Source organism: Narcine bancroftii, chromosome 3 (genome assembly GCF_036971445.1).
Source record: "Narcine bancroftii isolate sNarBan1 chromosome 3, sNarBan1.hap1, whole genome shotgun sequence".
Classification (NCBI taxonomy): Eukaryota; Metazoa; Chordata; class Chondrichthyes; order Torpediniformes; family Narcinidae; genus Narcine; species Narcine bancroftii.
Window position 1 is genome coordinate 332,294,834 of NC_091471.1, and position 20,736 is coordinate 332,315,569.

The 20,736-nt window shown below is 44.8% G+C and overlaps 1 protein-coding gene and 1 long non-coding RNA gene across 10 annotated transcripts in view; one reads left to right on the forward strand and one right to left on the reverse strand.

Moving 5' to 3' along the window:
* Positions 1-20,736, reverse strand: part of recql5 (RecQ helicase-like 5) — a 103,511-nt gene that overhangs the window by 23,447 nt on the left and 59,328 nt on the right. For 7 of the 9 annotated variants that reach the window (XM_069929320.1, XM_069929316.1, XM_069929315.1 and 4 more), the window contains 4 exons: positions 6,121-6,348; positions 3,954-4,053; positions 2,497-2,533; positions 377-435 (listed from right to left, as the gene is read on the reverse strand). In XM_069929320.1, the coding sequence (XP_069785421.1) occupies positions 377-435; positions 2,497-2,533; positions 3,954-4,053; positions 6,121-6,348 (424 nt within the window). Of the gene's footprint in view, positions 1-376; positions 436-2,496; positions 2,534-3,953; positions 4,054-6,120; positions 6,349-18,201; positions 18,419-20,736 lie in introns of those variants that run through there. The other 2 variants (XM_069929318.1, XM_069929323.1) reach the window with 2 other exon arrangements.
* Positions 16,406-19,603, forward strand: LOC138759229 (uncharacterized). The gene is made up of 3 exons (XR_011354667.1): positions 16,406-16,542; positions 17,965-18,094; positions 19,260-19,603. It is a non-coding gene; the product is annotated as an uncharacterized lncRNA (long non-coding RNA).

Here is a 20,736-nt window from a genome sequence, read left to right on the forward strand (position 1 = left end):
TGCCAAAACATCAAAGGGTTCTCATTTGGTAACGACCTTTTTTTGAGGCACCTTGTGCATGTCCAAATGCATCAAGGTGGTTCCTCTCAGTTCTTTCTTGCTGAGACTTCAGTACATTTTGCTTCCACAAATGTTGCTTGGCCCACTGAGTTCTTCCACTGTTTCTAACACCTAGAGTCTCTTCCTTCTTTATCAGAAATAGTTAAGCTAACACTCAGTTTCATTAAACAAATGCTTTCAACACAGAACAAAAGGTCTGAAAGCAAAAACACACAGTACAAAATGGATGTGAATAATTGATTTAGACTGAACATTGATCAAATGCTATTTTCATTCCATCAGGAGATGACTGCAGTACTTCAACTATAGTTCTTACCTTGACAGAAAGCTTGGGTATCTTCTGATTTGCTGCATCATGGAGGGGACAGTCAGGGCCTTTACAGGAAATAAACACAGAATACCATTAACTGAGTATGCCAGTCAATGGAACAGTGAGCTGTTAACAACACAGGTTTATTGTTGGAGGACCGCAGTCAGCCAATTCTTCTAAACACGGGTATTTCAAGATTCCTTTATTGTCATGTAACAATACAAAAATATAATATACACAAAATAACTTAACTTTTGCCATCCGTAAAGGCAAACAGTCTATCTATATTAAAGTCTCCACAGATCATCTGGTTAAGGTGGGTGAAGGAAAGTTTAGGGAAGACATCAGAGGTAGGTTTTTTTTTAAGTTATACACACAGAGAGTGATGGGTGCCTGGATTGCATTGCTGCTGGTGGTGGAGGAGGCTGGTTCAATTGGGACATTAAAAAAAGTAGGCATATGGATGTAAGAAAAATATAAGGTCATGAGCTGTGAGGTTGGAAAGGGTTAAATTGATGATGGACTAGATTTGCATAGTTCAGCACATCATGTGCTTCAAAGGGCCCAAAACTGTACTGCCCCACACTCTTCTTCTCCCGATCTTTCCAATTTTCTTGACATTGTAATATATTTTGACCATTTTTCTACTGAAATTTTAAATTTCAAAATTTAAATTTATAAATTTAGACATACAGCATAATAACAGCCCAACAGTCCATGCTGCCCAATTACACCCAATCAAACTACAACTCCCGTATGTTTTTAAACCATGGGAGGAAACCAGAGCACCTCGAGGAAGCCCACACAGACCCGGGAAGAACGTAGAAACTCCTGCCAGACAGCGCCGGACTCAAACTCAGGTGGCTGGCACTATAACATGGTTGTGCGAGCCGCTACGCTATTTCCGTGCCACCCCATTTGGAAGAATGTCACTGCTTTCAAGAAGCTAAAAAGTGCAAAACAAAATATTGCAGGTTCTGAAAATGCCCAGTAGGTCAGGCAGCATCTGCAGAAGAAGAAACAGTTAACATTTTTGGATGAAATGTTTTGCAGCAAGGTAAATAGAACCTGGACAAAAAATGAATTTTAAATTTCTTAACTGATGGCAGATCATTGGAATTTGGGTAATCATAACAGGCTGCTAATGGGATAGAAGTACAAAATAAAGTTAGCGAGTTTCAAAGCCAAAACAACCAACGAGGGGATAATTGTTGGGTTGTGTGCGGAGGTGGACAAAGATCTGGCAAAAGGAATAAAGTACAATTGTTTATTTTTATAGGAATGAAATTGCAGATTATCTACATGGTGGGAGTTTGCAGAGCACAGATGCAGAGGGGTCTGTGAACCCTGGTACTTTGCAGTAGGATTAAAAACTAGTAACGGTGTACAAGTAATTGGGAAAGCTAATAGTTTATCACTTACGCTTGGGGAATTGAAAATCAAAGGCGACACCTCTTCATTTATCTGGAGCCCTGGAGATATTGCATCTGGAGTGCTGTGTACAGTCTTGGCCTCCTTATTCAAGGATGGATGAGAACTCCCGCGCCCCCCCCCCCCACCCCCACAAAGAATCTTCATCCAAAAATGTTAACTGTTTCTTTTTCTGTAGATGCTGCCTGACCTACTGGGCATTTTCAGAAGCTGCAGTATTTTGTTTTGCACTTTTTTAAGATTGATATTCTCAACCATGGAATCTTTTTCTCCCATTGGAAAATATTTTGTTTATCCCATAAAAATCCTGTCATTGTATCCTGAGTGATAATCCCTTTCCTAATTTGCTGGGATGTACTCGTAGTGTTAGGTAAAAATATGCCAGGAATAGACTTGGGTGTTGTATACAACCAGCAAAGATGACAAAAAGAATGTTTGTGTGAAGATTCTCTGCAAAAGAACAAAACTTAAAGTTTACTTTCAAGAGTTCTTTCCCAATATCACCTTGAATTAGAAACTGCTATCCTTGTGTTGGCTGCTTCATAATACCAAGGGTAGAGCTTTCATTTAAAAAAAAAAGTGAACAAGGCTCCAGAATCTCTTAAACTGAAAACATACAAAACTCAACAATATAACTTACAACCAAGTTATATTGTTGAGTTTATAAATTATATACATAACCCTCAGAAACTTACCTGGCGGTATAAAAATATCCTTTCCAGGCTCTCCATTCTGCGGGATAAAGGGAGATAGATTAGAACTCCTTTAGGACACGAAACACAAAAACAAGGCTGCCCACGTCATCTCTCCTTTCCAATCTGCCATTGTGAATCTGCTGTCTGCGGTGCTATGTTAGTGCCCTCACCAACTTGACTGCACTTCTGGTTATGAACCTCTTCCATAGGGCGACACGGTTACAGCTATCAGGACCGAGGTTCGAATCCCGCACTGCCTGTAAGAAGTTTATACGTTCTCTCTGTGCCTGCATGGGTGTGACAGAGTATATAGGGGTGTTTGGGAGATAAACTGGAAAAGGTTTGTTGGAGCAGGTCACACACAAACACTTTAAAACACAGAACTTTTGCAAGAGTGCTCAGATTCATGATGGACTGTTATTTGAAAAAGGCAACAAATGTAACAACAGGCAGTAGCAGCTCTGTCTAGAAAACAGAACACTGTCTGGAAGGGCATGTGATCTTGGCAGGCAGAGAGCAGAGTAAAAAAGCAGGCTTTGCTTTCAGAGTTGGAGGGAGTGAGAGAGAGAGACACACACAGACATCAGTTCCTGAGGGACAAGCTGGCAAGCTCTGGAAGACGGCCTGGTCAAAGGAGAGGACTGGCTGTCCAGTGTTTCCCTTGGAATAGGAGGAACAGAAAGGAACTCTGTGGTGACCTGAAAGAGGTCATCATCTGAGAACCCTGAAGGGGACAAGTCTCATCAGCAAGAGTCCGTGATTAAAAACGAATCAGTTTTGGCTGTCCTGGAGCAAGAAAAACTCTCTCTCTCTGAAAACCAACAAGAACCTTTCTGAGTGGTAACCATTTACCTGTTAAGCACCGAAACCTGGTGAACTTTATTAATGTTAACTTCTGTGCAGAGTCTAGGCATTGCCTGCAACCAGTGAGATTAGATTGTGAACCAAAGAACTTGGCTGAATTGACACACACTTTACACTTTAGAATTAGTAGGGGGTTAAGTAGGTTAAGTGAGTCAATAGAGATAAGTCAAAGTTTGATTCTATTTTCATGTTCAAAGATAATTAAAAGCAACTTTTGTTTAAGTAACCCTTTGTTGTGGTGCTTATCTATTCTGCTGGGTTTTGGGGTCCTCTAGACTCGTGACAGTGGGTTTTATCCGGAGGGGGGTGGGGGGGTGGGTCTAGTTTTCTACCACCATTCAAAACATAACAGGTGTAAGTTAATTGGGTGTAAATTAGTTGGCATGGACTCGTAGGCCAAAATGGCCTGTTACTATGTTGTATTTATGTCTAAATTTAAATTTAAAAATCACACACCTGGATAAAATAGTCACTGTTTGCCCAGAGTAGGACAGAAGAGTTTGCTACTTACTCTGTGCCTTGCAACTAATGAATGCTCAGAGACCAAGCACATAAAATTAACTCACGTTATTTAATTCCGACATCAACTTTACCTTCCTCAGCTTCATCTGTTTCTGGAAAAACTCATTCCATTCCTTCTTTCTGTGCTTACTTTCTCCATCCGATTCACTGTCACCATCCTCATGACCATATCTGCAAGAGTTCAATCGAGATGAGCACACATCAATAGTCAGTTTCCAATCATTTTTGTCACTGTGAATTAAATGTGCTCTATTACACAAATATCAGCTACACAGATTTATTGGATTCTGTGGAGCTTGTTGGCTCCTGCCATAATCTGTCCTTCAAAACTCGAGCTCAACTCTTCTTTCTTTCGTGGTTTTCATACTGACTAGCAATGTTGCTGATCAAGGATTTTTCAAAGACTTCACATCAAAACACATGAATAGAGAGATATTGGATGGTCTGACAGATTTTGTCATTATCTACATCTTTGAGTTATGGCAAATATCCAAAAATCCGGATCACCCAAGAATCCGGACTCTCGGCTTTTGCATGTGTGCGCCACAGATGCAATGCCCAAAAATCCAGTCCAACCAGTTCCCCAAAGAGTCCAGATTTTAGGACTTTTACTGCGCCATTACAGACACTTCCAATTGCCAGAAATGACACCTCAGATCAAATACTGGACGCAAGGTCTCCACTTCTTTTCCATATTAATCCAAACTTTTCTCAGAATATTACACTCAGCAGTACCGCCCCACCAGCACACTAATCTGCTTCAACATCTTCATACTCAAAAAGAAAACAAAAACGTAGATGCTAAAAATCTGAAATGAAAGCAAAAAAATTCTGGAAAGGGCAGGTGGGAAAGAGAGTTGCCATGTTTCAGATCCTCAATGTTTTATCAGAACTGAGAAAAGTTGGAAATTAAACATTTTTAAAGTGTAGAGGAAGGGGGATCGTCGGGGAGGAGGGAACAAAGGGAATGTTGGTGATGGGATGAGAACCAGGAGAGTTTGGTCGCCACAAATGGTGGCGGCAGCTGAGATCGCAGCAGGTCAGGTGGCATCTGCAGAGAATGAACACTCGAGTGACATGTGGTGACGATGATAAGCTCTGTGAACAGCAGCTGATCTGCTGAAGGAGAGGGAATTTGAGGTTGATGAATGAAAGAAAGAGATACAAAGCTGGAACGACGAGACGCAAAACACAGCAGATGCTGCTGGGCCAAAATAAAGCCAAATGATGGAAATAATCAACAGGTCAAAAGACATCAAAGAACTACTGGTTATTTGGTTAACCCTCGACTTCCAATGGATGCTGCATGGCCTGCGGAGTTTCTCCAGGTCTTGTGTACTGCAAACCTCTGGCCAAATCTGATCAATCTGATTCAGCTTCTCTGCCGACTTGACCTGCTGAGGGTTGTCAGCTTGTCCCACCATTGGTGTCATTCAGCCACCTTTGGTCTCCACCTGATTATGTACATTTCCTGCACTTCTACCTTTTCCCTTTTACCCAAAACATGCTTGATTTCTAACTTTTGCTTGTTCTGAGAAAGGATCATCAACATGAGACATTAACCGTCTCTTTTTCTTCACAGATATTGTGTAAACCATTATTTCCATCATTTTTTTGGGGGGCTTCTATTCCATACCTCAGACTTTACTAAATAACCTTAGTCCCAAAATTTCAAGCATCAGTCATTTCTCCCATGAGCTCAGCGTAACCAATATTGAGGATGGCTTTAATTTAACGTTGCAGTGTTGCTTATGCTAGAAAATAAATGAAAACTAGAGAAACTAAAACTGTAGATAGAGGAATGCTGAATGAATAAAGAGAACCTGGAGGAACTCGGTAGGTCAGGCAGTGTCCATGGAGAGAGAAAGTTGGTGAATGCTTTGGGCAGGACCCTTTATCAAGACTCAATTAAGGGCCCCCGATCTGAAACGTTGACTGAGTATCTTTATTCACAGATGCCATCTGACCTGCTGAGTCCTCCACTTCTTTGCTCAATAAGTGAAAGCTTTCTTAATACAAGCTTGGTAACATTGTGAATTCCAACTGCCCTCATTCCTTTCAGTAAAGGTTCCATTATTGTCACATAATACTACATTTAGAATGCCACAGACAGGAAACTTGGTCACAACTTGGCAAGGAACGAATGCTGAAATGTAGTATCACATGACAATAATGGAACCTTTTACCATTTCAAACATTGCAAAATGCTGCCAGCAAATCCTCCAACAGTTAACCTACCTTTCAAAGCCATAGCCTCTCTTTCCCCCTTCATACAAGTCGTTGATGTATCCAAATGGCCCTGCAGCTAATGGCTTTGAAACTGATGCTTGGGCCTTGCTGATGTCAAGCCTCTGAAGGGAATCCATCTGTTTCACCACAATCTCTGGATTTTTGCAGTGATCGCATGCCCGATTACAGACTGGCATTTCATCTCCAAAGTATTTGGCGATGGCTGCATGCCGACACCTTGTGCAAAATGTGAGAGCTCGTTATCAAAACCAGGAGCAGACCTGCATGGAAAACCAACCCAAAGAATACCCATATGACAAATATTGACCCCATGTACACAGTAACCATTATATACTCCATGATCGTTTACAAATATATTGGTAACATCCCTCTGGCTTATCCTAAAATAAATGCATAATGCATGCATAAGAGTTCCAGACCTTTGCACTGATAGTTACCAAGGACTCCATCCCAATCTAAAGTGTGTAATATTTTCCTTTGAATTCCCTAATACACACGAGCAACATTCCAGCATATTTGCTCAGTGTCCAACCTGCATTTTACATCTGTCCTGCCAGGTACAATATTCTTGTGAAATATATTCTCTCATTCACACTGTTAATCTGACAATCGTCCTAGTTATTTTCACTGAGGCAATGTTAGCTATTTTACAACATGTTTTTCATGTCATCATCCGCCTGGAGGTTGATAGAAATTAGATTTAATTATGGAAGCAGATGACCACACAAATACACCACATTTCGGTGCGGGCAAGGGACATTACTGCTCAGATAGATCAGGCATGTCCATGCAGGATGTTACCATAGTTAATTATCACATTTTCAAGCTCGTAAAGGAATGGTCATATGGTTATACTCCTTTGACAAAAGGCAAAGGAGGAAAAACCCAACACCCAACCCCAACCCACTAATTTTCCCCTGCAACCGCTGCAATCGTGTCTGCCTGTCCCGCATCGAGCCTGCAGCTGATGTGGACATTACCCCTCCATAAATCTTTGTCCGCGAAGCCAAGCCAAAGAAGATCAGGCACAGACACAGGTGCTGGAGATAAACCCATGGTGTCACAGATTTCGACATTAATGACCAACGTAAAGGATTACCATATAGATGTCACACAAGTACAGATGGCTTTGCCCATAAACCAGCACCTCACAAATACAGATGACTGCCACACATTTTAAAACAAAAAATAGACTTTATTCACAAATAAATTATTCACCAAAGAAGTGTTCAAAGATTCTTCCCACCCTTAGATTCGCCTCCATCACTGCACATTTCAATTTACACCATTACCACCACTGTGGGACATTGTCATTACTCCCCCTGTTGTTTGAGGAGCTTCCCCTCGGTCTCAAGCCCTCAATGCCCATTGATGGAAGGACTCTACACTAACAATTCTCAGCCTTTTTTCAGACTCTACCTGTGAAGCAGTCAAGTTTAGTTGATTTCTTCCATATTTCTCTCGTACCGACTACATAAAAAATTGAAAGATATTTCTGTTAAAGGAGGTGAAAAAAACCACCCAAAGTTTTTACTTAAATGTGCTGTGGCCTCCAAGGATCCATAAGGCCCCCATGGAGAATGACTACTCAAGTCTGTGGTCCTTCGCCACAGCGCCCTTGTGTTGGCTGCACCAAGCCTCAGTGCGTCCCTCAGCATGTACTCCTGCAGCCTGGAATGTTGCCAGCCAGCAGCATTCCAGCACCTAGATCTCTGTGTGCTGAAAGGCTAGGCAGACCAAGGTGCATCTTTCACCAAGTTGGTGGTCTTTCAGCAGATCTGGATGCCAGACTGTGTGCGTTCCCAGGAACAGCCCGTAAATCAGCTTCCTCTGTCATGCTGCTGCTGGGGATGAACTGTGATAAGGATCCCTGCATTCTTCTCCATACCCTCTTAGCGAATCTGCATTCTGCAAAGAGGTAGGTGAATGAATCCACTCCAGTCATCTCGGGTCAACGTGCTTTGTGGATTATGTTGTACAGATAGGATCTGACTGGGAGGGCCCCTCCCACCATCAACCAGACCAAGTCCTGGTGCTTGCTTGTAAGCACTGGCGATGAGGCATTCCACCAGATGACCTGGGAGGGACTACTCCAGGAACCACCCCATCGTGTCCATTGAATCCTCATCTGTGTGTGCAGGACATTCCATGCTGACTACTGCCTGATGGCTTTATGGTCAAAGGTCTTGGTCTGTTAAAAACTTTTCCATGAAGGATAGGTGGTAATGCCGAGCTGACTGGGACATTGCGCAGCAACGAGGCCAGGCCTACCCCTCGCAACACCTGGGGCAGGCAGAACCTCAACACATAGCGGCACTTGGTGATTTTGGTTCCACGCACAGCCAGTTGCAACCACATGCGAGGGTGGTTATCAGGATGAGGGCCACATTTGCTCTACCCTTCCCCTATTGCCAGGGGATTTGCACATAGTGACTAAAGACCCTTTCCATCTGAGATTCCCATATGAATGGGAAAACTGCTTTAGTGACCACCAGGGCACAGGTTCGGGGATAGGCCATACTTACACCATGTACAAACATACCGAGTGTGCCTTGCACCTGACGACCAAGTTCTTCCCGGTTATTGAGAGGGATCACCTTGACCACAGACCTAATTTCTGGTGGACCTTTGTGATCAGCTCCAACTTATTTTTGATGCACATCTCCGCCCCTCCAAACCACATCCCCAACACCTTCAGGTAGTCAGATCTGACTGTGAAGGAACCGATCAGGCCAGTTATCAAAGAGTATTGCCTCGTTCTTCTTCCATTTTATCCTGGAGCGTGAAGCATACTCAAAATGGCCACAGATACTGATCAGTCTGTGGACTGATGTGTGTCTGAACAGAAGATGGTAATGCCGATGGACAGGGAGGCCTTGACCTGACTGCCTCCCCTGTCCCGCAACATTACTCCTCTTACGTCCTGATCCTTCCTGATGGATCACACAATAAGATTGGAGAGAGAGGGCAACCCTGCCTAACTTCAGACTTGATGGGGAAGCTATCCGTTTCCCACCCAGTGATTTGGACTGTGCTGTGGAGGTCCGTCTAGAGCAGTTTAACCCAATTCCAGATCCCCCTCCCCCAAAGCCTATTTTGGAGCGCACGCCCATCATGTATGTGTGCAATATCTGGTAGAAAGACTTCTCCTGGTCTAAGCTGACCAGGCAGGAGTCCACGCCTTACCTTCTCACAGACGATGGTATCTCAGAGCACCACGAGGCTGTCAGAGATTTTCCTGCCTGAACTGTGCAGGTTTGGTCTGAGTAGATCACCTGCCCGAGGGCAGACTTGTATGGCAATAGTTTTGGACAGGATTTTGTAGTCAACATTTAGCAATGATATGAGTCTCCAGTTCCCTCAGTCACCCCCTTCAGTTTGAAGATTCAAGATTCTTCTCTTGACATGCAATAAAGCAGATGAAATATTACATCCAATTACATTTAGCCTGCCATCAGAAGTTACCCAGTGCCCATTACTGTCATAGAAAGAAAAGCAAATGAGAGCCCCTTCAGGGTCAGTGTCTGTGGATTCACCTCCAGCACTCCTGATGTCTCTGCAGCCACACAGACTTCACTCCAAACCATCGATAACCCAAGATCCAGATTCAAGGCTCCAACGTAATCAGGAAGCCTGAAGCCTTCAGCATACAAAGCCCCTCAGGAGCCCTTCCTGACCTTGGCACCCGGTTCCAATACCTGGTACCCCTTCAGCCAGTCTCCAGCCTGGTGCGAGTCCTTTGACTGCACATCGCCATCAGCCCGCAGCCCACAAGGGTTCCTTACCCCGAGTCGCCTACAGTCCGCCATCTGTGCGTTCTTCAGCCGCAGAGCGAGAGTCTTACTGGTGTGCCGCTGTGCTCACTGTCCTGCAGGGTCATCTCCTTTGTTTCTTCTCAAACTGGGTTATGTTCCCAGTTTTCTGATACCCTGCACCAGTCCTCTGCTTTCCCCAAGGTGATTGGCTGGTCCAGACTCTCCCATTTGCTGTCAACTAAGACCTCCATTTTAGAGGACGGGAAGTTTCGGGAAAGGCCGTATTGTCTGTGGCCTTGGGTGTCCCTATAGTTCAGCTGATCTTCTGTACATGCACAGATGTGACTGAGCCATCCTCTTCTTTAAGGCTGTAGATCCCAGAGCTCCCTCTGGGCACCTTATGGAAGAAGAAGCGTGAGTGCGTCTCATCCTGCTCCACTGTGCGGACTCTGGATCGGAAGATGATTTTGGAGGACTCAGAAGTGACTAGTGCAACTTGTTGGCTCTTCATCTCCTGGATTTCCTCTCTCACATCCACCCCTCTAGAATGCAAGAGTTGCCACAGGCCAGTCTGGAGTTGGCTCAGTTCTACCTGTCTAGGTTTTGCTCCGTGAATACCTTTGAGGATAAAGAACCTCGATGATCTCCTTGATCACTTCCCACCAGCTCATCAGGGAGGCAAACGGGTTTCCCGTTTCTCCAACCAGCATCCTCCTCCTTTAGTTCCACTACCTTCTCTTGGGGCAGCAACTTCACATTCAGTTTCAATGTTCCCTTGCCTGCCCTGTTTCTCCTGAAGCCATCAGGAGGCGCCAAGGAGGCAGTGGTCAGAGAAGAACGCTGGTGCGGCATCGATGGTTCTGATCGTGACGGTCTTTTCGACAGAGACAAAGTCTATCCAGGATCAGGATGAGCCAGGTGGGCTGCAGCTGTACTCCAGCTGCAGGGCTGTTGAAGGTGTCGCAAAGCTGGGCGTCCTTTACCGTCTTCATCAGGAGACTGGAGGAGCTGCCCAGTCAGCCTGTTGGCACTGCAGAATCGTCCAGCCTCATCAATGATGCGGCTGAAGTCGCCAACCAAAATGACCAGTTTTCACGTCATCAGCAATGGTCCGAGCTGCTGGAAGATGGCCAGCCCCTTGATTTGCACGGGTGAAGGTTATACATTGATCAGATTGAATGGGGTGTCATGGTATGTTAGGACCACCATGAGGAGATGACTGCACCTCCTCCCATCCCCCAACTACCTCCTTAACCTAGATGATAATAAAGGTACCCCTCCGCAGCAAGATGCCCAGATGGGATGGACAACAATTGTTTTTCCCCCCTCCCCCAACCATAGACAACCCATGGGGTCACAATTGCAATCACCTCCAACAGTTTCTGAGGTGTGGCAGCCCACACTCTTGAACAAAAGTCACATCTGTCTGGTATTGCAAGGCATTAAGTTGCTGTTTTAATCTCCATCATTGTATATTGGGAGTCTTCAGTTTGTAGTCCTTACAGTGTCAATCAGCCTGAGCCCTCATGCCCACCACTTTGGTGAACTGCCGCACAGATTGCAAGCTCAGGAACTGGGAGGGTGATCTTCCTCTGGAAGTTCATGAAGCTGGTGGGGAAGATCTGGTGTGCTCTATCTCCTAGCTGCCTTGAATTCTACTTCTCCCAGAGCTGGTGGGGGGGGGGGGGGGGGGGGAAACAACCTCTGCACTGCTCCCAGCCTCCAGGAGCTGAGGGGGGAGTTGTGGAGGAAAAAAAGTGACTGCCTTTGCACAGCTCCTGCACTCCCGGAGTTGAGGGCTAATGGCTTACTCCTAACCCATTTTCTTCCTTTCTTTCCCCTCTGTCTTGGCACTTCATCTATCTTCAACCAGCACTCGTGCTGGTTTCATCCTCAGACCAGAGAGGTTGCTGGCTTCTGATTGCATCTTTTCCTCCCACTGCGACCAGTTTCTTCTGCCAGCTTTTTGATTCTTCTTTTTCTTCACCATCTGCCATTTTCCCTTTACAGCTACCTCCTCCATTGACTCTGCCTCCTCAGGAGAGGCCTCGGCCTTGTGGGTTTGAGGGTGGAGGTGAACATGGTTAGTGTCTCCTTCCCACACCACCCCCACCCCAGTCTCGGTCTCTACTACAATCGAGGTTGAGGGAGTATTAACTTTCCTGGTGCTGGCGATATTGGCCATTTCCCCTCTTATTTCCTGTGCATAGGTCACTACACATTTTGGGCAGGCTGTGTAGAGATGGCCTGCCTCCCCACAAGTTCTCTGTACAGTCCTTGGTCTGGTGGCCTTCCTGCTTGCAGTTCTTAAGATGACTGCGCTGCATTGGGCCACCAAATGCCCAAGTTTCTTGCAGTTCTTGCACATCCTGGGCTGTCAAGTGTAGACCAGGTACCCACGGTTCCCTCCAATAGCAAACATTGAGGGCTGTCTTCTCTCAGCTTCACCTTCATTTGGCTTTTGCTGGTGCAGATTCCACACAGGTCCCTGTGCCCTCGACGTAATGCCCAAGGAAGGTGAGCACACCCACAGCTGGCACATGTGGATTGAGCGTGCGCACCGTTATCACTCATTCCTTCTGCGTCGTAAGGGTGAAGAGTGGCAGCACCATGAATAGTGGGAGTGGAGCCACGTTCCCCTTCTCCTAGAAGTCCTGAAGCATCCTCTGCCATTCCACCAGGGTCTTGAAAGTCATATCAAAGTGACTGTTATCTGTGACATCCTGGAGGCAGTAGATATCTTTTGCTCAGCAGTTGATCAACACCCTCTGGTGTTCCAGATTCCAGATTCTTTGTCCTCCTGAGGAACTTACTGCTGCGACCAACCTCATGTGCCTGGTGGATGGGTCTTCAATCATCATGGTTCAGCCCCTGCGTCAGCAGAAGATCTTTTCTGCTCCAATGCTCCTCTCTATTGTCTTCCTCTTCTTACCTCGGAGCACCACAGGGCTGTGTTCTTAGCCACGTGCTCTACTCACAGTTGTAGGTGTAACTGTGTAGCTTGATACAACAATAACACCATCTACAAATTTGCTGACGATACTACAGTGGTGGGTTGTGTAAAGGAAGAGAATGAGTCAACATACAGGATGGAGATGGAAAACTTGGCTGAATGGTGTAACAACAACCTTGCACTCAATGTCTCCAAAACTGATAGTTGAAAGCCAGAGGTAATACAATCCAGTGATCACTAGGGGATAAGAGGTGGAGAGGATGAACAAATTTAATTCTTGGAAGTCACCATCTCGGAGGATCTTTCTTGGACCCAACACACCAATGGCATTGTGAAGAAAGCACGTCAGCTCCTCTACTTCCTCAGGAGTTTGTGGAGGTTTGGCACGACACCAGAAACCCTGGCAAATTTCTAGAGGTGTGGCAGAAGGTGTGCTGACCAGCTGCATCACGGTCTGGTATGGAAACACCAATACCCCTGAGCATAAAGCCCCCCCGAAAGGTAGTGCACATTGCCCAGGACATCACAGGCAAAACCCTCCCCACTACTGAGCAGGTCTACAGGGAACCCTGCCGTCAGAGAGCAGGAGCAATCATCAAGGAACCACATAACCCAGCACCCGCTCTTTTCTCACTGCTGCCATCAGGAAAGAGGTGTTGGTGCCACAAGACTCGCACCACCAGATTCAGGAATAGCTGCTACCCCCCCACCATCAGACTCCTCAACAACAAACTCAATCAGGGACTCATTTAAGGTGTCTTTTGCACTTTATATTGTTTTTTTTTCCTCTCTGTACTGCACAGTTAATTGGTTTACATTTTATTTGTTTACTTGTGCAGTGTTAGACCTCACTGATTGCATCCATGAAATCCAAATGCACATCTACTGGCTCCCCAAATCTATACTACTCACATCACAGAGCAAAGAAATTGGCCCTTCGATGTGCCTGTTCACGCTGATCATCAGGTCCCTACCCACATTAATCCCATTTACCAGCACTTGGTTCACTGCTGTGGTGATTTGTACTTTTTACATGTGGGGTGGGACTCTGCCACCCTCTCAGGCAATGCGTTCCTGATTCCAACTACTCCCTGGGTTAAAAACGTCCTACTCAGATCACTTCTAAACCTGTATCCCTAAACCCAAAGCCTCTAATTTTAGGCAATTCTGCTTTGGAGAAAAGTTTCCCATTAGCCACTTTGTCGACAGCCCTAAATTTTGTATGCCTCTATCAAGTATGTACCGCAACCCTCCCACCCCATTCAGCTCCAAGGACAATAATCATCCTCTCCGGTCACTTCCCATAACTGAAACACTCCATCCCATCCAAACCAATGCAATAACATACATCCCTTGAACCTCTGATAGATTACTCTGGTATATCATGGACCATCTCAACACCTCTCACTAATATTAACATGTATTTTGCTTTAACTTTCTTTGGAATTTATTCTGTATTTTGCCTGCATCCTTAATGCCCTGCACCTCTCTAGGACATCCCAAATCTTTCACACCAGGACATTCAATATGTCAACAGCAGGCACAAGAGACTACAGAGGCTTGAATCTGCTGCAGGAACTCAGCACGTCAGAAGCATCTATGGAGGGAAAGGAATAGCTGATGTTTCGGATCGAGACCCTGTGTCAGGTATGGAACTGTATAGGGGAGATCAGCAACATGAATAAGGGAAGCAAGAACTGGCAAGCAAAAGTCAGATGGAGCCAGAAAGAAATCAGGAGAAGGGGCTGAGTAGGGGAGGTGGGCTTGTGGAAGGATGCGCGGGAGGGGATCAGAAGGTGAGAGAAAGGAACAGAAAGGAAGAATTCAATGTGCATGACGTTGCGTCATTAACTGCCAGACCCAACATACAAGATGCCCTTTCATTTTTCAATGAAATTTGCCTCCTTTCCCTCAGGTTCTGTCCTGATTGTGATAGTGCCTGAGTTCAGCAGCTTTCCTGCTGTGCAAAGGAGAAAATATAAACAGTAGTTATTGAGCTGCAATTGGACAACTGTTAGTAGCCATGAAAGGTGAAGGAAACACAATAGATGTTGTCCATAATGATTTTAGTTAGTTGACAGGGTCGCACATGGGACATTAGTCAGGAAGGTCCAGTCACTCAGTGATCTGGATCAGCTGGAAAAATGGGCTGCAAAATGGCCAATGGAATTTAATACAGACAAATGTGAGGGGATGCATTTTGGAAGGACAAACCAAGGTAGGACATACACAATAAATGGCAGAGTATTGAGGGGTGCGTCGAACAGAAGGATCTGGGAATACAGATACAGAATTCCCTGAGATTGACCTCACAGGTAAATAGAGTCAAAAAAAGGAGCTATGGGCATACTGGCCTTCATATATCAAAGCACTGAGTATAGAGGTTAAGATGTTATGGTGCTGTACAAAGCATTGGTGAGGCCAAATTTAGAGTACTGTGTGCAATTTTGATCACTTAACTATATGGGAGTTAGTCAGGAAGTTTCAGTCACTTGGTGTACGTGGTAAGGTGGTACTATGGATTAGCCATTGACTTTACGGGAAAAGCTGTAGTGGATGATTGCCTCTCTGACTGGAGGCCTGTGACTAGTGGTGTGCTTCAGGGATCAGTCCTGGGACCATTGTTGTTTGCCATCTATATCAATGACCTGAATGATAATGTGGTAAATTGGATCAACAAGTTTGCAGATGACACTAAGATTGGAGGTATATTGGGCAGTCAGAAAGGATATCAATAAGATTTAAAGAGTGTAAAGAGGGTGTTGCCATGTCATGAAGAACTGTGTTACAGGGAAAGATTAAACAGGTTAGGTCTTTATTCCCAGGAGTGGAGAAGATTGAGGGGAGATTTAATAGACGTATACAAATGCAAGCAGGCTTTTTCCACTGAGGTGAGATGAGATAAAAAGTAGAGGACATGGGTTAAAGGAGAAAAGGAAACATTACTGGGGACCTATTCATGAAGAGCATGGAATGAGTTACCAGCTGAATTGGTAAATGATGCAGGTTCAATTTTGACAATTAAAGAAACTTTGGACAGCTTCATGGAGGGGTATAGTCTAGGTGCTGGTCAGTGGGACAAGGCGGAAAAATAGTTCAGCACAGACTAGAAGGACCAAACGGTCGTTTTCGGTGCTGTAGTGTTCTACAACACTAGCAATCCCAGCTTTTCTTATCACCCCAGTTTGTCCAATTTGATTGGTTTGCTTAAAAGTTCATTTAAAGGCTCCAATAGTTGCCATCAAGGTACAGTACCTGGAGTATGATACCAGCAAGGTTGGCTCACATCCTGACAGTGGACAGGCAGAGTTCAGCTTGCAATATGGAGCTAACAGTACACATAGGTAACAAAGGACACATTCTTTTCATCCTGAAAACATTGACAAAACATTAATTATTCACATTTCATCTCCTGAGTGCAGGAGAGAAATAGTTACTCGGGCTTGTCTGACGACTGTGACTAATAGCAAGCAACGTATTGCCGGGTTGAGCCACTACATTCCTTTAGCCCTCGCCTGTGAGAGCTGCCTTTGTCCTTTACTTGGAGGCTGAGCAACAGCGAACACAGCTCAACAGCACCTCAAAGAGCTCAGTCACAAAGCGGTGCCTCAGTGCAAGCATCAGATGCCATTAATAGTGCAGGCAAGTCGAGTGAGCCAGAGAGGAGAGAACATGGGAGTCTCCGCAACGTCTGAGTAGAAGGTAAGGACCTGACCCAAAAATTCCAGAACTCTTTAAAATCAGTGTAATTGCTGAGAATAAAGAAACTTTTAAAATTTCAAAGTAGACTTTATTCAATAAAACTATATACAGTGCTGGGTCTTTTCACATTCATAGTGTCATCTTTGTAAGTACCCAAAAGAAAACAGTGCAAGTCTTTTTAACATTCATGGTGTCCTATTCATTTTGCATTAACTATTTATAGCGCACTTGCCTTGAACGTGTTCCCCACTCCCCCCTCCCCCTCTCATCAGGGTTACTCCCTCTTCTGTTGCTCGATGGGCTTTCCCACTAATCTAAGCCCCGTATCCGAGACTGGTCCTTCCCCCACAGATTCATAGCAATAATCCATGATTTCAAGATCAGAGAATTCATCTGAGCTGCAAGTTTTCAACTGCCCCAGCCAAAAATCCAGTCCTGCATATAGGGTTGGATGCTTCAGCTGGGATCTCTGAATGAGAAACACGAGAGAATGACTGTGGATAGAAAGGTCAAATGACTTCTCAAAAGTAAACCTCCAAAGACAGTATTTTTCAAGTTTTCAAGATGTTTTCTTCAAGAATCCTGAATTAAAATCTGCTCAACAGATTTCTGCAGAGTCCTGGTGTCGATTAGGATCTGTGCTAGCAACTGTTCAGAGCAGTCAGCATTTAGAACTGCAGTCAGGGATCAGATTACAGTGGGCAAGAAACTACAGCCATCCCAAATCTTATCATTCCGAAGCTGGAGACACTACCATGACTTACTTTGCATTTCCCTGACACCTTTTCTGATCTCAGAATCGCACTGAAAATATCCCGAGTTGTTAAGCAAAGTCCAAGCATTTGGGTGATACAGGGAACATTGCAGCCTTGTCATGCATAAAGTCAAAGATAGGACTGTAAAATAATGCCCAGAGAAGCAAGTGATATTTTGAGGACAAATGCTGGTCAGAAGGTCAAAAGAACATGTTTGAATAGAATCTATGGATTCTTTTGTTTAATGTCAGTTCAGAAAAGTGCATCTGAACCTGTCTAGGATTGCACGGCAGCAACCTGCATTTTTGTACTCTGGTCTCTTAGGCAGGTCTCGAACACAAAGTCTTCCAATGCAAGGGTAAGTGCTTTGCCAGTGCGCCAAAGCTGACACCTTATTTGAAGTCCACCAGGAGAAAGAGCAAACGCTGGAAACACAGAACAGTTGGAAACCCTCAAATGGCAATGTTTGCCCATTTTCAGATTCTTTTCAGTTTGCATTCCAATGAGGAACTTGCTTTCTTTAGAGAAACGGGAATGCACATTTTTTTTCAACTGTTGTATATTAGTCAGAGTCTTTCCCTGCCAACCAGCTTTTTTGCGTTTTACAGATAATTGTCCATTCAACTCTTTCAATACCAAAGAATTTTCCTCTGACACACTCCTACAGGTCTCAGTCCAAATGTCTTTCCGAGCTATTCTACTGCAGCTGGAAGCTTTCATCTACAGCTTGATCACCAGAGTTCGGGAATTTGATACTCTCAGAGTCATCTCCCTTATAACCCTCTTGGTTTTTATCGGTAAGTAACTTAAAATTATGTGGAAAAGAGAACAACTTATTCAAAAAAGAGAAAAAAGGATAATTAGGAAATGCTGATGGCATTTGGATGTAGATGCTTTGGAGTAGATGCAGAGGAGATTTACCTGGTTGTTACCTGGAATGGAGAACGTTCTTATGAAGCAAGGCAAAGGTTAACCAATGTTTGTGAGCCTGTGCCCTTTGTTAAAGTCTTCTTGATGAAGGGTTCAGGCCTGAAACTTTAGATACCCTTTGCTTCTTATAGACCTGCTGAGTATCCCCTGCACTTTTGTGTCGCAAACCATAACAGCATCTGCAGCCTTTCCTGTTTAAACAGGAAACAAACAGCATTAGCAAACCTCCCTGCCGGATATTGGTTCCCCTTGAGTTCAGGTGCAACCTGTCCTACTTGTACAGGTGACCCTTCCCTAGAAAAGGTTGCAATGATCCAACAATTTGAAACCTTGCACCATCTCACCAGCAACAGGATATCCTGTTCTGACCTCCTAGCTCGTGGCACCAGGAGTAATCCAGAGATGACCACCTTGGAGGTCCTGCTCTTCAGCCTCCCTAAACTTACTTGGCAGGACCTCTACCCCACTCCTGCCCATGTACCATGACCTGTGGCTGCTCACCCTTCCCCGTTAAGAGTATTCCGCTTCAGGATATCCTGGACCCAAGCACCCGGGAGGCAACACAGTACCCTGGAGTATGTTTTGTGGCCACAGAATATCCTATCTGTTTTCCTGACTATCAAGTCCCCAATGAATGTTGCTCCATCCTTCCCTCCGGAGGCTCAGAGATTACTATGGTGCTATTGGTCTGGCTGCTTCTGCCTGGCCCAGATAGGACACTCCCCTCAGCAGTATCCACAACAGTATACTTGTTGCTGAGGGGAATAACCACAGGAGTACCCTGCCTATCACCCAGCTACCTTCCTCCTGCCTCCTTGGTGTGATTATGTCCTCCTGTCCAACACCCCCTCAGCCTCCTGAGTGATCTGGAGTTCATCCAAGTCGGGCTGATGGGCTGGTTTCTGTGTTATCCAACTTCAAGGTGGGAGGAGATATGCATGCAGAGCATGCACCAGCGTAAAACTATTGGACAAATCGTCAAGTTGTGAAGCTGCCACTGGTAATTGCACTTGGTCCCTTCTTTGTTTGCAGGTACTTTCCTCTTATTCATTCTCATCCCTGCTATGTATTGCTGCTATTCCTGCACACGTGGCAGAAAGGCCAGCAGTGTGGGGTCCACGTCCCATCAATAAACCTATCCGGCGTTACACCACGATACAAGTGATGGACAAGATGGTTCTGTGGTGCACATTAGAAGATGGACCTCATCATTTTATGACAGCAGCGATGAGGGAATTCTCTCAGCATGGGATATACCAGATGCTCAAGAACCACGTCTGGTTCAGACCACCCCAATGCAAATTTATTGGTTGGATAGGAAACAAAATCTCTTGAGATTTGGTGATGCAAATATAAATATTTGTACTGATCTTGAATTGACTCAATATTTTAATCTCCTCTCAGCTATTAAAATCCATAAAGCCAGAAAGAAGCTTGTCTCCCTTAATCAAGTGCTTCACTATGCACCCCTGGCCAAACAAATGTGTCAGCTAGTGGCCAATACCAGATACAGTAACATGAACAGCAGCATACACTGCAATATCTACCAATGGAAAGAAGACTGGAACACTGCTCCGTTCTCAGGTCGTCCATAGCCAGCAAAAGTTTTTAGAAAGCGTAATTACAATTCTAACCTTTAAAAAAAATGGAGATCCACAAACAGCAGCGATGCTGTTTAATTACACTGATTGAGGGAATTAATATACAAGAGGCAGCCAATCAGCCCACAGAACAATCAGCCAGCTCAGGAGATTAATCCCATCCGCCCTGCTATTTGCTCAATAATGAAACCTCCCACATTCCCCATCAACTCTGCCACCCACGCTATGCTCAGGACAATCTTAACCGTCAATTAAACTACTGATTCACACCTCTTTGCGAGGTGGGAGGAAACTGGAGCAACCGGCTGAAAGACGGATGGTCTTAGGGAATGCAAACTCTACATAGACAGCACAGGAGGTCAGGGTTGAACCGGGGTCTCTGGAGCTGGGAGATCGTGGTGCGACACTGCTAATTTCTCCAAATCGTATCACAGGGTTTTATACATCCACCCAAGAGATTGGTTGTGACCTTGATTACTATCTCATTTGCATCTTATGGTGCGTCCCAACCACACAGCAATTGCCATCTTGAACAGTCTAAATCACAGTGGGACCCACCAGCTTAAAACAATTAACATGACCACTAACTAAATATGTGAGGCACCAACTGATCTGGTGTAATGTTTTTTTTAAATTTTTTTTTTTAATTTTTTATTTTTCACACCATAAATCACATTAGCCATGATATACACTTTTTCTTTTTCACACATATACAGTGACTTTTTCTCCCCCCCCCTCCCTCCTCCCAAGCCTCCCCCCCACCTCCCCCTCTCATCCATTTTAGGTATACAATCTAGGTTGCATTAAACCAGTCAGACAATGTTGTCATTCAACAAAAATACACCAGAAATTCTACTGAGTCCATTCTTTTCTTTCCTTCTCCTTCCATCAACTTAGGTAATGTTTGT